The following is an 18,356-nucleotide window of genomic DNA, read 5'->3' on the forward strand; positions in this document are numbered from 1 at the left end:
ATTTGGAGGGTTTTGTGTGGCAACAGCGGAAAGGCAAGATAAATATACAGGAAACACAAGAATAGGAGAGTTTCTGTCACTTTGCAGAAAATGACACTTGTTCAGTCGAGGAAATCATTGGCCAGGCTGCTCTGGGGAGGGACATGGGAAGTGCCACCTGCAAAGGGTCGGAGCAGGGATGAGCAACTTCAAAACCCCAACAAAGAGCCTCCAGTGCAGAAAACTTCACCCAGAGGCTGTGACCAATGAGGATTTTATTCAGCACTGAGAGCTGTGACAGGATGAAGCCTGCAGAGTCTCTGTACTGGGATGTTTGTAACTTATGTTGTCTTTATTATAAAGATTCTTTTGTTCTGCACTTCAACATCTGGTCTAATGCACTTCATTCCTCTGTGCTTTTGGAAAATATGCTGTGGTCACTGACCATGTTTAATACATTGCTAAAATATGTCACATGCAGAGAGCAGGACTTGCCTCCAGTGCTATCCACCTAATGGCCAAATCCTTGGAACCTTACAGTAGAAGAGTAATTAACGACATCTCTGGAGCATGGAAAATTCCTATTGCTTTTTTGAACAAATAAAAATAAGCTGATTTTTTCATTCAGCTGTGATAACCGTAACTACTCTCTTTTGGGAATTACCCCAACTCTACAACTACAGGCTTGTTAAAAATTAGCTCTGTGCATGGGGCTTCCCATGGGTCACATAGCTCCTCCTGAACTTTGGAATAAAAATGGAATTTCCTGAATTTTTCTTTGCTACCAGCAGAGGATTGCCTGCAAAACAAAATAGTGAAAAGCAATTTTAACTCGTGACTTTTTTCTTAACCACCTTCCTACTGGGAATGGCTCGGGAGACAAAAAAATGCCCAACCTTTATTTGAATTTATTTTGTTCAAGTGGTGTTAAAACCATTATTAAAACCTGACTACATTGTAGGAACAGTGGGAAGAGGGACAGAAAGCAACATATCCCTCCTGGAATTTTAATTATATGTAATTCAAGAATCTGTGTTTATCTCTGTTCTGTTTGACCAGTGAGATCTGTCAGTGCCTCAAAACCTGTGAACAAGCCTGCCTGCAGCTTCCAGCACAACAACAGCCAGTTCCTGAGAACAGGGAAAGCCTCCACTTCCCAAAGTTACTTCCAGCTAAAACAATTCCACGTATGTGAAAACGGCTTTGAACAGCCCTAAATCTCTGATCAAAATAGGAATAAAAAGCACATTTTACACTGCATGTTACAGTTGCTGGTTTTCAGGAGAGCTCCACATCCTTCTCTCAGAACCCATCTGTATTTTTTTTTTTCCCAACCTGCATAGGGCAAATTTTTAAACTTTATTTTACAAAAGAAAAGCCCAGATAGAGCACAGATCCCCAAAATGTTTATGTGTCAGCAGGTACAGGAGCTTCCCAGTGCCACAACTTTTACTTTGCAGCAACGTCCACCTGGTTTATCCCATTTTACCACTGACATGTACACAGGGACAAAGGGGTTTAGCCTGGAGAAACAGCATGAAAAAATGGAGGAATTTTGATAAAAAACCAAGAGTTTGCTGGTCACTACTCTCAATAACTTGGGTATTGCAGCATGGATCCAGCACCTGGGCTAGTGGAAGGTGTCCCTGCCCATGGAATCAGACAATCTTTAAGGTCCTTTCCAATCCAAATCATTCCATAATTTCTGATTTAATGCCTGACAGTGCTCCCACAGCGAGCTGGGCCTCTGAGGTAAAAGCAAAGGTTTGTGCACTTCTCAGGCTGACACTCCTGTTATAAATTCATTTCCCGAGGCAGCACAATTCTGGTGAAATTATTCCCAGGTATTTGACAAGTCTGTGCATGAAGCTGTACGAACATTCCCAGCTACCACTTCCAAGTGCACACACACTGCCACTGAGAGGATGCAGCAAAATGCTCCTCTCTTCCCGCCTCTTTCCCATGTACAAACTCAAATATTTGATGCCAAAAGTGGTGGATTAAGGAAAACACAGTCACTGAGAGCTTTCAGGTCCAAGCTACTACAACCCCCAGCCACTGTTCAGCTGTGGAGAGGAAGTTAAATACTGACATTTCTCCACATCAGGATTAAAACATTCCCTGGGTTAATACAAACTGTCTCTAGTCCAGCTAAGCACAACAAATACTGCACCTTTCTCATTTTTCTTTTCTTTCTCATGTTTCAGCTAGAGTCTTTTTAACTGAGACACTTCCAGCTCAAGGGCTTTGCCAGGAGAGGAATGATGACCTTGGGCAGCTCATTACTTCTGGGGAGAAATCCTGCCCTGTCAAGCTGTCTGAAACCAGTCTCACTAAAAAATAACAACATGAAAATCAAGCATCCCATGCTTTCATGACAATTTTATGTGCTCCAGGTTAACAAGTTAGTGGGTCCTGCTAGATTAAGAACTGTGTTTGCTATGAAAATGAGGAATATAAGTCAGTAACACTGGATTCAGGCTGGCAAATAATCCTAAATTGCACTCCAAGCTGAAGAAACAGAACTCCCAGGCAGATCATCAAATATCAAGGAGAATTCAACACTGCTGGTGAAGCAGAAAGCAGAGTATCAGTATTTGTTCCACACCCCCTTTTCCCAACTATCTCTGAGGCAGTCTGTAAATTAAACTGAACACGAGGCAGGTATTCTATAAGAGAAAAACAGATCAGAGGAAAACCTAATTAATTTTCACAGCGCACCATGACTAATCTTAGCATATATGGTACTGGAATAGCAATCACTGAGTACAAATGAAAACAGTGTTGAACCCTGTCCTATTTTTAATCAGATGAAAGCCACAAACCCAGCCATGCTTCTGCTTAGTGCTGCGTTTTCTTCCACCCTGATGGTTTTTACAGCTGGAGAAATGGCTACTTCCAGCATTACTGTGCTGTAAAAAATTACTGCTCCTTACACGTCTGGGATTACAGCGGAGTGTGTCACAGAAAAGGAGGGCTGGTGGAGGCAAGTCAACATTTCTTGGGACCTTTAACCCTTTCTGAGCTGTATCAGATCTTCTGAGTGAAGATGTGCTTTGAAATTCTTCAATTTCTGTGGTATCAAACTGTATTTGCAAAGTTCTGTAGGAAGGCAGTGGCAGAGAAGAGAACAGAACTCAGAAGACAAATTCCAAATTAAAAAATTTAGATGGTGCATGACAATATTTTTAATGATATTTGAAGGCAACATATGAGGGCAGATATTTCCCCTGATTAATTCTGCCCTACAAGGCTCACAAAAGTTGCTCTGCACAAAGAGCAGCTCCCAGTTCAAAGACTTTCCTCATTTACCAGTGGGTTTTTTTAATGCATTAAATAAAAATACTGTTAGTCACATTTAACTCAGACATTTTCATATTTGCAATCAGAGCCTGGAGTGTGGAAATGGAATAATTAACCCTGATTTGCTAAGCCCAGTTTTTAGCCAGGTCAGCATGCAATATAGCATTACAAAAACCAGATTTATTTTGCAACAGAGAAAGGTGCAAGATTTCTTTCCTATCTTCCACTTCTCTTCCCTCAGTTTCTCACTTTGGAAAGCAAGAGGAAGGTGGAAGTGGCAATCAAACTGTTTAAATGTCTTTTCCCTTGGAGCAACACTCAACACCGCATGCTTTATCCAAGAAATAACCTGGGGAGTGGTGGAACGTCCAAGATACTCACTCTTGGAGAATATTTCATGAGAGCTAAGCTGGTCTTTCAAAAGAAGGTGTTTCAAAGCACCTTCTTGCTTATTTCCCAATGGAAACAAGCAGGATACTCCTCTCTTGCTGGCCATTTCCCCCTGACACACTCATACTTCCTACAAATCCTTCTGGGACTTCCTTTGCTCAACCCAACCCAGAAGTAAAGCAGCAAAATTCCAGCCTCCAATCCCAGTGAAAATAAAGCTGAGTGCCACCAAGGATCTGAGTTGGTTCCCCACTGGAAGCAGGCATGAGGGAAAGGACACACCTTTGGAGTGTTTCCCCGAAGGCCTCTTGGGCAATGACTCCTCCATGGAATGTGTGGATGTATGGAGTACATTTTCCAAACTGTTGCTGACACTGTTGATGGGGGTCTCGGACCTTGGAGAGACCTGGAAAGAAAAGTACAAAAATCCATTAAAATAAATGGAGGGAATACACAAACATCACACCTTCTCTGCAGTGGGGGATCCTCTGGGAAGGCAGTCAGGACAAGTTGGCTTCCTTTAAAACTGAGGGTGTTACTCCTGATATTCCCCAAGTAACAGTTCAGGGAAGTGGTTTCAGTCAGCAGCTATTCACAAACTGAGATTATCTTGGCTAATCTAAAAAGCTACTTAACAGCATAATTCTTTTTTAAACAATAGTCACCCAGCAGTCAATTGGAGAGAGATTGCAAGACCTTTAACCTCTGCACGCCACAGATTTTAACTTTTCAACAAGAAAACTAGGGAAAAGGGCTCTTGGAAAATTTTAATGTTACATCACTGTGCTGGGTTTGGGTGGGGTAGAGTTAATTTTCTTCATAGTAGCTGGTGTGAGGCTGGTTTGGATTTGTGCTGGAAGCTGTGGATAACTCAGGGATGTTTTGGTTACTGCTGAGCTGGGCTTACACAGCCAAGGCCTTTTTGGGTCCTCACTCCACTCCACCAGCACAGAGGCTGGAGGAGCACAAGGATTTGGGATGGGACACAGGCAGCCAGCTGAGCACAGCTGATCCAAGAGATATTCCAGGCCTGTGGCATCATGCTCAGTATGGAAAGCTGGGGGAAGAAGGAAGCAGGAGACATTTGGTAACCCCAGTACTCTTCCCAAATCACCATGACCCGTGAGGGAGCCCTGCTCTCCTGGGATGGCCAAACCCTGCCCATCCACAGGAAATGGGGAATCAATTCCTTTGCTTTCCTTGCATGTGGGACTTTTGTTTTCCCTTTTAAATTGTCTTGCTTTTAACCCGGAGTGTCCTCACTTTTACTCTTCCCACTCTCTCCCCATCCTGATGCCAGGGGAGCAGGAAGTGGCTCCATGGGGCTCCATTACTTCTCCAGGGATGAGATTCAAGGCATTCCCAAGTATTTCCACACAGATTGCAATGAAAAATTCTTAGCAAAACCCTGATTTTCTTGTCTTTGCCATTTAATAACCTGTTATGATCATATTTCAATGGAAACTCCTATACTAACAGTGCCCAAGCAGAAGGTTTCAGCATCAAAACAAAAAAAGGTTTAAGAACCTTGAAGAGGAAAAGATGCATTAAAGAAGAAGTTCAGACCAACAAAAACACCCCTAGTAACTACTCAGAGTAACTGTGTGACTTGAAATTCAATTGTTACATCTGGAATCAACCTGAAATGCTGGTAGGGAGAGCTGTAATTAGAATTTCACATGGATTTTAGCCTGGCGCAAATCATAGGAGAAAATGTGCATCTTGCCATAACAAAATTAGTTCTCCTTCACTCAGGGTAACTCAATACCAGCAGCTCCAGGTCCCTGTAAGGGAAAAGGCTCCCTCAGACGCTGCTAACTTGACACAGTGCCCTGAGTTGGGACAATTTCTGCAGCAAACAATACTTTGCACGCCCTCCCATTCCATGTTGCCGTCAGTCAGCACACACAATGCAGGTCAGAAATAGCACAGCCCCACTCCATACAATTACCTATTGTAAGCTCCATTTTAAGACTGACATTTATAGATTTATACACACTTTAAGGCAGCAGAACAAGTGAAAGGCTCTGTATAGTTGACATCCATAAAAAAGCTTCTATGTGTAAAGAAATCAATCCAGAATGGCAGATGGATGTCAAGAGAAAGGAGGGTTACAGGCAGCTGCTTTCCTTTTCAGCACTACTTCTTGATAAAAAAAATAAAGTTTATTTTATATATATAAATGCAAAAGTATTATATTTATCTAATTATATACTATTTCTTCAGCACAGCTTCCCTCCAATAACAGAACTTAACACCAAGCTTTCCCTTAGACCAACCATTAAACTCCAAGCTCAGTGGGAGGGTGGGGAAGAGTTTAAATTTCCTTGCCAAAGTCAGTCTTTAGCAGAGCTTATCTCACACAGCCTCTCTCCTGGAGCTCATTAAACTCTCCCTCCAGCCCAGGGCTGCTGGGAGGAAGTTCCAGAGGGCTGAGCACCATCCTCCTGGCAAAGGGACAGTGCAGAGGAGCAAGCTGGGAAAGGAGCTCAGGCAGGGCTGCGTTATCCTGGACAACCAGGTTCCAAATATTCGGAACAATCAGAAATACAAACACTCAGAATGCTTCAAACGGAGTAAGAGCAGCCACACAGCTCCAGAAAAATCTCTGAACAAGCAGTTTGTTACAATTTATTGCCTCTTATCTTGTATTCCCTCCTCTCCACTCTCCTTACAACAAGCATCGCGTGCAGCTTATAATTTGCATTTTGTTTATACATAACCTCCATTTTTTTCCATAAAGATTTAATTTTCCTAGACTCAGTAAGGATTAATTTAGCCCATATGTCTTGCCTGCCTGAGCTCATACTATCTGATCCCGTCGCACATCAAAGCAGTTCCAAATTGGCCTAGAAAAATCACAAAGCTCTGATTAGTTCCAAATGGAGCACTTTGTTAGGGAGCTGAATGGTGTTAGAACCACTGAATCCCACTGCTTAAAGCTTCCATTCCAAATTTTGAAACAATTTTTTCCACTGACTTAAACATCACGATAGTGCAACGGCTTGGGTTTGTTTAGGGAAAGTGAAATAATGAAAAGTGGTTTGCAAATCAAAGTTTTAGTTCCAAAATAGTAACAGCATTTTTTTTTTATCCTTCTTTCTTTTTTTTGTTTTTTTTTTAAACTTGAGGCCAAGCCAAACAGAGGAACAATAACCCATCAGCTCAGAACTGCAGGAGATATTGCTCTGGGAGGGTTGGGAAAAACACTGGAAAAAGCTTTACAGGAAGGACCTGTCCAAATTCAGCTGTAGAAACTCAGCATCAGGTAAATTCAGGAAGGAATGGTTTCCAGACATATCTGAACACTCCTGTATTCCCCAGTTTGGGCTCAGCACAAACAACTACTCAGGAGAAACTGGATTTGGAATAAAGAACAAGGCATTCCAGGGAGATAAAGATTTGGAGAAGCAGGGAGCAAATCGCTTTGGACCTTTTAGGAGCTGTAATATCTCTGAGAAAGCCAAGATGCCATTAAGGAATAAATATCTGCAGCTCAAGAACTGTTCAAGGCTTGTTTTCTGAGGCAGTAACAGGCCACAGTGAAGATGGATAAGTTGGCATCACAGGAACCAGGAATGTTCAGGCCATACATCATAACAAACCACAGGAATGACATTTTATAAATGCAGAAAAAAACTCCATGAATCATTCAAGGTCTAAGAAGAAACAGCATCAGACCTTTGAATAAAAGGCTTTGGATTTTTCTACAGAAATTATTTGAGAACATCAGCAGAAACAGTCCATGAAGAGCAATCAAAACCAGCAGCAAGCCCAGTGTTAAATACTCTTCACTGTGCCTGATTTTACCCCCAGCATAGCATTTCCTGGAGGGCCAGGGAGAAGGAAAACTCTCTGATGCACCTCTCCATAGCTTCACTGCATTGTTCAGAATTCCTTTCACACACCAGTGGCCTGCAGGTTTCTTCAATGCCTCTAAAACCTGCAACTGGGTGCAGAAAAGATTCTCAAAACTATTTTTACTCCACTCTAATGTTGCATCTTTGATTGGAGCAAGCTGGTCTACAGGAAGGTGTTGGGGGGTTGGAATGAGATGAGCTTTAAGGTCTCTCCCAACCTTGATGATCCTGTGATCCTTTGATCTGCTCCCTCCATAGCAAAGCATCTGGCTCCCAGATGGACTTCTGATTTTCCAGATGCAAACACTGCTGTCTTCTGCATTTCAAGTTAAAGCCAGAATTGAATATAACAAAGAAAATTGATCACTGCTTAGTGACTGAGGCTCAGAGTGAATTCTTCTCTGCCTCATTCTCTGTTGCAATGATGACAGGATCAAAATTGGTACCAGCTACTGAAAAGTGGATCCTTCCCAACACAGATTATTCAGAAGGATCACTAAATGCTGCCCTCCAGTCCTCCACCCCCAGGAGTTACCAGGAAGAGAAACAATTGCTTTGACCCAGGGGTTGTTGACAAACATGCCAAGGGAACCGAATTCATTGCCAGAATTCTACCATTATCCCATTTTTCCCATTTTCACCTGCCATCATCCGAACCCAACTTTTTTCTCCCCAGAGTGAAGTGATTTCCTTCCCAGCACCAGAGAGGTCCTAACAGGCTCAGATCTTCTTGGGACAGCAAAAGCAGCTCTAGAAAGCTCTCCCAAGCCCTCAATCCATCAAAAAGCACACAGCAAAATAAGCCCAGGTACTTCCCACATGTGGTGCTGCTCTTGCAGCCACTGCTGCCTGAAGTGGCTCTGTCCCAGACAGTGGGAGTCACTGTGGAAAATGGTCAATCTGGGAAGCTGGGTAACTGTTGGCTTTGCTAACATTTAATACAGCAAAGTCTTTCATAAAAATAACAGGACTGATAGGAGTCAAACTTAATGTGGTCAGAGTTTTACCAAAACAGCAATTATCTGTTCCTTTGAAAAATAAACAGAGCACAGAAAATACATGGTTTAATAGCAAAGTATTTGCTGACTTAGTTTGAAGTGGAGCCAAAAATACTAAAAAAAAAAAAAATACTAAAAAAAAAAAAAATCAATGCAGCCACTACCCAAAGCACCATGGACACATGGAACAATGACACAGGATCTGAGGGAACAAAATATGGATTTTTATACCTAGTCAGGTAAGAAATGTAAATAATGTATTACACAGGAAAACAAACAATATATAGGAGCAAAGAGTGAGATAAGTGAGGTCCTGGAACTCCAAGTCACACATTCTCCCCCTGATCACACAGGAAAAGTTTTCCATGTTTTCAGCAACGGCCAATGATAAATTGAGAGTCCCACAGAGAAATGCTTCTGTCCATCATACTGGCTTTGGAATTCTCCTTTTAAAAAGGTGTTTTAGCCATAAACGGCCCTCCAGGAGCAGGTAACATGTATAAGTGAGCTCAGGAATGGGAACAGTGAATCCAGGGGGTAAAAACCACTCAGCTCCTGTCCTGGCAGGTTCATATTACTGAGTATTAACAGCAGCTTACTTGAGGTTAACACCAAGGTCTTTAACATGGTGCAATCCTGTTGGCAACAATGCTCCAGGAGAAGTTTGATGGCAAGGATATGGCCCCTGCAAGCTCAGGCAGAGAAGCTGCTGATTCCCATCAAAGGGGCAAACTCAGGTTTTTAAATAATTTTAATAAAAATGCCTTGCTAACACTCAGCTGTCAGTCTGACACCACATGATATTATTGATCAGGCTAAGTCCAAGCCAGACACAAGAGCAACCAGTGCAGGGATCTGGAATTCCAAATCCACTGAGACAACCCCAGGAAGAGCAGGACTGAGCAAACATCTTCCTCTTGGTAGTAACAAGTCATCAGGCTGCCCAGCTGCTTGTGAAACCACCGCCTCAGGCACCAGTCCTGCATTTACTCACATATCCAAACACCTGACTGTTCTCCCACCAGAAGAAAATTCCAACCTTCTCCTTTGGAAAATTCAGGCTCTTCCATGAGGACGTTTAAGAAGTGCTCACAAACAGCCCCTCACTTTCCACATACCCAGTAAAGTGCTCATCACTTAAATTTACACACATTCAGTTGCTTTGTTGGACGTGGATGCAACTGGAAGTGTTTGGTTTGTGCTAGAAATTCAAGCGGTTCCAACAGCCTGAAAAAGCTGTAAGAGCCAGGTGCCTCCATGTTTCAACAGCTACAAAATCTACCTATTCTCCTAGAGAAGGAAAACAAAGGGTGAAGAGGCAATTCACAGGGAAATGGGATAATGGATAATAGATCAGATGGTTTTGTCCTGGGAGACTCTCTGGAATGAAATGAGGCATGTGGTACTTAAACACTACGGGACAATCACGCACCTGCTCCAAGGCTCCTTATGAATTCAGGAGAACAGATGGACCAAAATAAGTCTGGGTTGGATTTTATAGACTAATTTCCACTAAAAACCCTTTGCTTAAAGAATTGTGAACACTGGTAATAATAGGAACATAAATGTACCATAGAATTACTGAACTCATCAAATCTGAATTTTACAAACCAATCATTCAAAGCACCTCAAAATCAAAACAAATCCCTGCTTATAACCAGACCTTGGAACAGACACTGCTGCTCCACATCCCAGCGCTGATGTGCAAATGTGACCCTGTTTCTTCCTGATGCCACCAAAAGCTAACCACCCCTCTCTTCTGCAACAACTGACAAAAAAATTATCTGACAGGTCACAAATCCACTGAATTCTATTTCTCCCTCCTTCCCCTTCTCAATATTCACTTAAGTAATGGCTTGAGTGTAATAAAACTACTCAGAATCATGGAAGCACAGAGTCATTAAGGTTGGAAAGGACCTCTGAGACACCAAGCCCAACCATGATCACCACCAAACCATATCCCCAGGTGTCACATCCACACGTTTTTTGAGCACTTCCACAGATGGTGACTCCACTACTTCCCTGGGCAGCCCATTCCAATGCCTGAGCACCCTTTCCATGAAGAATTTTTTCCCAATATCCAGCCTAAACCTCCCCTGGCCCAGCCTGAGGCTGTTCCCTCTCCTCCTGTCCCTGTTCCCTGCGAGCAGAGCCCGACCCCCCCGGCTGCCCCCTCCTGTCAGGGACTTGTGCAGAGCCACAAGATCCCCCCTGAGCCTCCTTTGCTCCAGACTGAGCCCCTTTCCCAGCTCCCTCAGGAACTCTGCAGCCCCTTCCCAGCTCCCTCAGCCTCTCCTCGTGCTCCAGACCCTTCCCAGCTCCCTTCCTTTCCCTGGACACACTCCAGGCTCTCAACGTCCTTCTTTCTTCCACTTATGGTGATAAAAGAAGACGTGTATCGGAGAAGAATTCATAAAACACGTGACAAGCGTTCACTTTCACTCTTTATCATCAGGAATTGGGAGGTCTGTAACTCAGGTTAAGATCTTGCTCTTCAGTAACTGATCTGATTATTTCTGGATCACTTCAGCTATTCACAAAACCCCTGAAGCCCTGTATTGGCCTGAACACCTGTTAAAAGGTTTATCCCTTCCAATGCTGATTATTGGATAATTATCCCAATGGAATCAATGGAAAAATTCTGGTTCAGCATGAGGCAATAGCAAGGAATTTAGAAGTTAGCTATTAGAAACCCCATGCAAAGAAACACAGATCTGAACCATATCAACATCCTTTTGCTCGAATTAATGCCCATTTCAAACGTCAGGAGGGAACAGCTTCAGTTCAACTGGCTCCAATTCTTTTGCCAAAGACTGAAGTCAAATTTGAGTGGAAGCGTGACAATGGCTCTCGTTTCCACAGACAAATTAGATCCAGCATTTCTATAATAAAATTCTGTGGGCTCTGAGAAATCTTATGTATGTTCTTGGGACTATATTTGCTTTCTTTAGGGATTAAAAGCACTCCAGTGCAAGTAAATGGACAGTGGAGTATTTGAATATTGAAGATGACAGAAGAAGCCGAGCTCTGCCCTGCCAGGAAGAGGCAGGGCTGTATCTACTGTCACTGAAGGTGACAGGATCTCAGTTTTAGCAACTCAAACATTACAAACCCACTAAACCAAATGGTTGAACACTTGCAAACAAGGCTGCTGTTCAGCACCTTTGAAGTCAGCCCCTGGAATGCCTGTGAGGTGTGGTTAACTGCTGCTGGCTCTGCCTCTCCACCCAGGATCTGCTGCAGGATCTCCTCCAGCTCGTGCACTGATTCCATTAAGACAGTTTGGATCTGGTACAGTCCAAAACATCCAACACCTTCCAACAGAAATCTTTAGTCCACAAGAATGAGGCCCACTTCAGTGTTGCTTCACTGACGACAACTAACAGTTACGAGGTAATTAGTAGAAAAAAGAGTGAATTAAAAGAGTGAAGTGGAATGCACTCTTAAAACAAAAACTTCATTCAGCCCATGCAAAAATAAATGGGAAAACAGTTCATGGAAAAAACATCATCATTATTAGCTCAACACACATTTTTTTGGCTGCTCTGTCCCTGATGTTTGGACGCACAGTGCATTTCCCAGGCAAATTCGTTTAGGTTCCTAAATTCAAGGTCAGCACAGAACATATGATTAGGCAAAGTGAATTTGGTGCTAATTAATATTGTTACTACTCAAGACCATTGTCTTCTAAGGATTCCTTTATATGTAAAGCTCATTTCTGAAAATATTACAGGTTTGAGACTGAACCATTTCAAATTTCGAACAAAACCACGAGTAAGAAAAGAGCCAGAAGTGGAAGCCTCACATTTTTTAAGTGGAATATCAAGAGGTATGTGCAATCCATGTTTCCTGGAGTACCCAAAATTCTCACAGGATGTGCAAAAGACATGCAGGGCTTGGCAATATCACCAGCTGGAAGCTACAAGACCTATCCCTACAGCTCCTGACGCTGGATTCATATGGTTTGGAAAGTGAGAACATTCTGAGATAGCAACTCCTGGTATCAGTGAGTAAACACCTCTAATCCCAGCCAGCAACTGCTCTTAACATGGTCATCTGCTAAATCCATAACATACCCATAAAGAGGCTAAAAATTAAGTTTGTCACGATTTATTCTATCCCTACAAAGCTCAAAAAAAAAAAAAAAAGCCATAAAGGCAGCTGACATAGATCACTTAACAGCTGCATTGGTTTCTCTGTGAGGGCTTGAGGACTCAGTCTCAACCCAGCAAGTGATGGTTCTTTATAACTCATCACTCCATTGGTGAAATAAAAATATCAGAATATTTCTCAATGGAGTTATGTCCATTCATGCTCCTGAGACAAACAGTGCAGACAGGTGAAGGTGTTTGAAATGGATCCCTCAGGGCAACTCCACAGCTCCCAATATACAGCCTTGAGTTATTTAGAAGTTTCAGAGGAGCCTATGGAATTAGCATGAGTGAAAAATAGCACCTTATGCTATACACTTGAAATAGCCATTGATGCAGTATTTGGAAGCTGACTGGGCAAGAACCCTCCTTCCCATTCACAAGATTCCAACCCGAAACAGCCACATAACCACAGTGTCACTGCCCCTGATTTCCCTTCAGCTGCAAACAAACTGCACTCAGGGTGACTATTTCTGACCCTGCCTCTGCAGCTGAACCCACAACCAGATCAGAATCATCATCACAGAATTATGGAATGGTTTGGGTTGGGAGGGACCTTAAAGCTCATCTCATTCCAGCTGCTGCTGTGGTTGCTCCAAGCCCCATCCAGCTTGGCCTTGGACACTTCCAGGGATCCAGGGGCAGCCACAGCTTCTCTGGGCAACCTGTGCCAGGGCCTGCCCACCCTCACAGGGAACAATTCCTTCCTAATATCTGATCTAAACCGATGGCTCATCACCCTGACTGCACTGAAGGGCTCTTGTCACAGCAGAGCAGGTGCTGAGTACCCAAAGCGTTCTCTTATTTCCCTGGTTTTACAGCACAATCCCAATGAGGAGAGGAAACAACTCCAGGAAACCGAGTGAGAGATTCACTAATAACTTCCCTAGTTCTGAAGTTCTGTCCTCAGAGTTACTGCCAATAGAGCTCTTGAGAGGAAAAGTCCATGCAGAGATTCATATTATGATGTCCAGTATCCATGTAGCTCACAGAATCCAAGCTCACATTTGTGTTTCCACCTGCCATCCACTCCAGCAGAGAATCACAGCATCACTGAGGTTGGAAAAGACCTCCAAGGTCACTGAGTCCAGCCTGTGCCTGATTCCCACCTTGTCCCCAGCCCAGAGCACTCAGTGCCACCTCCAGTCCTTTCTTGGACACCTCCAGGGATGGGCACTCCAAACCTCCCTGGGCACTTCCAAGGCGTGAGCACCCTTTCCATGGGGAAATTCCTGCTGCTGTCCACCCTGAGCCTGCCCTGGCCCAGCCTGAGGCCGTTCCCTCTCCTCCTGTCCCTGTTCCCTGCGAGCAGAGCCCGACCCCCCCGGCTGCCCCCTCCTGTCAGGGAGCTGTGCAGAGCCAGAAGGCACAGGGGGGATTGCTGGGATGTCCTGGGCAGGACCAGGAGCTGGATTCAATGATCTTTGTGGGTCCCTTCCAATTCAGGATATTCCATGATTCCATCCTCACTAAGTCCAAGGCAATTTAGAGAGGGCAGCATTTTCCCTCCTTAGGGCAATGAAACCATGTTCACTTTATACCATCAGGTAGAAACCATGAATCTAATAATTACTGACCTACTTAAAGCCAGCCACAGCCACTTTTTCCTTCAAACTTAAGATTCAGATAAGGCAAGAAGCATCTCAAAAAGCACAAAAAAATATATGGGCAGCTGTTTTAAGCCTCCTCACAGTCAGCAACTGCAGGCAGTAAAAAGAAACAGCAAGAAGCAGTTTGCATCACTGACCACCTTCAGCTGTGCTCACCTACCCCAAAGCAACTTGAGGAATCATGAAATATTGACAGTAAATTTGTATCAACTGTTCAGTCTCTTCACTGTTAAACAATTCGATTTTGAGATATTTCACTGTAAAATATGAGACAGGAGATGGAAAAAGGATTGCAGGTCTCTGGAAAAGGTTATAGTGAGTATCAGGTTGGGGCATATTTTAATAGGACTGGCTAAGCAGAAGCAGCACATTCCCATTTGCTTCTGCAAAGAGAACAAAGAGCACTGCTCAGATTTCTTTTGCATCTCCCTGACTAAACAAGTTATCCATAAATCAGAATTGTAACAGTAGAGCAGGTATAGTTACACAAGAGTTACACCCTACTCCCACCCTCACAAGAGGAAAGCTGTAAGGTAACTTAGCCAGTTCACAAACAGCTCCCTGTTTGCAACCCATCTCACATCCACACCATCCCAGCTTCCCAAAGTTCTTCAGGACCTCAGATGGTGACCAGTTCCTTAAGGATGGGCTCAGAGGGGTGTGTATTGAGACCTGAACATCAGAAACCCCCATTTTTTAACATCCAGCTTCCAGCACCAGCTCAGCGTGGCACACGCTGGACTAAAGCAACAGGAGCCATAAGAAAGTGCTGGCACCAGGGAGTGAATTCTCCAGTTCCAAGGCAGAAAACCAGCAGCCCAGGGCACTCACTTTCTCTCCACATCCACATTGCTTTTTCTAGGTGACGTTACAGCACAAGGATTGTCACAACATCACTTGGTAACACCACAAGATCTAAGGCCTTCGTGCTGGAATTTATTTGTGCATATTTAAACAGGGCTGAATGGAGAAAGACATTGTATTTTCCACTTGCTTCATCCAAGTCCTGGTTTAAGCCAACTGCTTACTCTAAAAGTAGCAGAATTACCCAGTCAAGGACAACAAAAAAAATAATCTGAAGGAAATCTGCATCACTTCAAACAAAATGCACATTCAGAGACTGTGAAGGCAAAGTCACCTTTGTGTTCCCTCTCACTACTCTGTACTTAGCAACCAGGATTCTTCAACACAGATTTCTATAAAAATGTGCTTTTTAAAGAGACAACCCTTCAGTGAGCTCACAAGAAAAGACAAATCAAGCGACCATCCTGGCTGCCTTATTTCTGGCAGGAAAAATGGCAGGATGGATTCTCCGTCCATCTTAGATTGACATAAATAGTGCCGGAGTTTTTCAGCTCCATAAATCCTGCAGCTCGGAAAGAAGACTCTCAAAAACCTTCCTGCCTGCCTGATTTTATTTTTTTTTTTTTTTTTTTTTTTTGCTGGCCTTATTTTGGGGGAACTTGTTTGTGATTTACACTGTTTCCTTTCCAACCCAGGGTGGCTGCATTATTTGAATAAGGGAAGCTGCAAGCAAAGTATCTGAAAAGCAGCTTTTTTCTGCTGTTAATTAAACCCTTCTACATCCTGTGTGAAATATTCTTTCCAGCTACATTTTATCCACATGGAGGTTTCAGCTGAATTAAGAGGCTTGCCTATACCTTGTTCTTTCCCCTTACTACAGGAGGTTAGGAACAGGCACAAGACAGGAAGGGAAGAATAAGAAAAAGATGAAGTTTAACACATCTCAATTTTACAAAGCAGAGGTGTTTAAAGAAACATGAATTTGGAAGGAAATTTGTATGCAGAAGAAGACTGTGCACAGATTTCTGTCTCAGTCTGGAATTCAACGCTCAACTTAGTGAAATCTCTACTGAGACCTCAGAAACAGCTTTATTTAGGATATTGCTCCAATACAGGGGTTTTCACAGCTTTTAGGTATTCCCCACCTATCCCAAGAGCAGAGTAACACATTATCCACTCATCCTCAAAGGCTGCAGCCTGTTAACTTCTCACAAGCATCCACTAAGCTGGTGCTTAGTTTGAACTTTCAAGCGGGTTAAAATCAGGCAGAAAGACAGTCGGACCCCCTAATTTGTAGCAGGCTGAGAGCAATTAAGCAGTCACATATCTACTTACAGCACATCTTAAAACGTTCCTGTCTGGCCTAACTGCTGGCAATTGAATGAAAGAACAGCGAGTTAATGACGGTGAACCCCGACACCAGGATCAATACCCGAGAGATGCAGAGTGACAGAAAACGACAACATTTCTTTCAGCTTAACACCAGCAACTCCGAATGTTTGCCATCACATCTGTCTAAACAAAACCCAGGCTCACCAAGATGCTTTGCCACTGGACAGCTACTCCTCCTTTCCAACTTTTTGCAGGGGAACTTTCAAACAGATGCTCTTATCTAGAGATACATTTGTTTCCCTTCCTAAATCACTGCTTCTCCATGCAGCTGGCAGGACTGTTCCCCCCAGCTTTGAGAAGCAATCAGGGAAGGCTTATATTGCTGCTGTTGATCTGCTTGTGAACCCCTTCTCATTTAAATGTCACAAGCTCGTAAGAACTCCATCCATCCCCTCGCTCTGCCCTCAGCTGACCATCCCCATCATCAACCAACTGCCAGCCTCTGAAGCTGCCATTTATCGCCGTGCTAAAGCACGGTTTCAAATGAGAGCAGAAGACACAGCCCAGTGCCATTCCAGCGTGGAAAAAGCAGGATACCTACCTTATGGCAGCCAGGATAGGTTGCCATGGTGTTGAGTGTAGAGGTGCTGGGATTCTTGCTGGTGCTGGCCATGAGACTCTGGATCTGGGTGAGCTCCTGCCTCAGCACCTGCTTCTGGTGGAAGCTGAACGCCGGGTGGTTGGATGCCATGGTGAAGAGCAACAGGAACTCATCCCCCGTGCGGCCCTCGTTGAGCTGCAGCCCGTAGTTGTTGATAACCGAGTCGATGTGGGTGAGGGTGCGGAACAGGACCCCGGCGGCCTCCCGGTGGGCAGAGCCGAGCAGGGCGAGGGACACCAGGAGTTTGCTGCGCACCACCTCGTCCGTCAGGTTGGTGAGGCTGCCCAGGTCGGCGGGGTTGTTGGCCTTGATCTCGGAGTCGCGCAGGGAGTGATAATCCTTGCGGGCCAGGTCCTCCAGGCAGGCGCCCAGGAAGCGCAGCTCCAGCGGGATGCACAGGTCCAGGAGGCCGCACAGGAACTCCACGCGCTGCGGGGAAGGCAGCTCGGAGAACCAGCGGTACACGCCGTCCCGCTGCAGCCGCGGGCACCGCTTCTCCACCATGGTGCCCCGCGCCGAGCACGCCCCGGCCGGGGCTCGCACACCCGGCCTGGGGCAGCCCCGGGCGGGCAGGGCCGGGCCGGGCCCCGCTGAGGGCGGCGCAGGCCCGAGCGCTGAGGCGCGGCCTGGCCGCGGGGTCCCCGCCCGCCGGCGGCCCCGAGGAGGCCGCTGCGCTCCCGTTCCTCCCTCACGGGGCGGCTCCTCCGTCCCTCCGGCGGGCGCCCGGTGCCTCCATCCCTCGGCCCCGCCGGGGCCGCCCCGCCGCCGCGACCGCGGGAAATAATCCCTCCCGGGCGGAGGGGCACGGAGCGGCGCGCACACCCCGCCGGCCGCTGCGCGCAGGCGGAGGGATCCCGCGGTGAGGAGGCTCGGCCGCGAGCGGAGCGGGAGGAACAGGGAGCGACGGGCGCCTTCGCTCCCGGCCTGACCCCGCGGCGGGACACGCCCCCCGCAGCGCTGATTGGCCGAGCCGCCCGCCCGCTGATAGCGATTGGCTGCGGCCGCGCTTGTCCCCGCCCCCTCCCGCGCGCTCGGGAGCGGGGTCTCGGGGGCTTGTCAATCGTCCCGATTTAGCCCCGCCCCTGGCGCTGATTGGTCGCGGGGGCCCTTAAATAGGGGAGGGGCGGGAGCAGCTCTCTTTTGTGTGTGGCCGCCCGCGGGTGCGGAGGGGTTGCGGCTGCGGCCGCCCGTGCCCCGGGGGTCTCTGAGGGGCGGTGACCCCTCTCAGGGCAGAGCTGTGCCTTGTCCTGCTCTAGCTGACCTGTCAG

The 18,356-nt window shown here is 45.5% G+C and overlaps 1 protein-coding gene across 3 annotated transcripts in view; it reads right to left on the reverse strand.

Moving 5' to 3' along the window:
- Nucleotides 1–17,766, reverse strand: part of ZCCHC14 (zinc finger CCHC-type containing 14) — a 49,696-nt gene extending 31,930 nt beyond the window's left edge. For all 3 annotated transcript variants that reach the window (XR_014226799.1, XM_082290192.1, XM_082290191.1), the window contains exons 1-2: nt 17,029–17,766; nt 3,955–4,078 (exon numbers count right to left, since the gene is read on the reverse strand). Coding sequence is in view for 2 of the 3 variants with exons in the window: in XM_082290192.1 (XP_082146318.1) it covers nt 3,955–4,078; nt 17,029–17,592 (688 nt within the window). In the remaining variant the exon portion in view is untranslated. The remainder of the gene's footprint in view (nt 1–3,954; nt 4,079–17,028) is intronic.
- Between the last annotated feature and the right edge of the window lie 590 nt (nt 17,767–18,356).

The sequence above is a fragment of the Coloeus monedula genome (genome assembly GCF_965178545.1).
Source record: "Coloeus monedula genome assembly, chromosome: 13".
Classification (NCBI taxonomy): domain Eukaryota; kingdom Metazoa; phylum Chordata; class Aves; order Passeriformes; family Corvidae; genus Coloeus; species Coloeus monedula.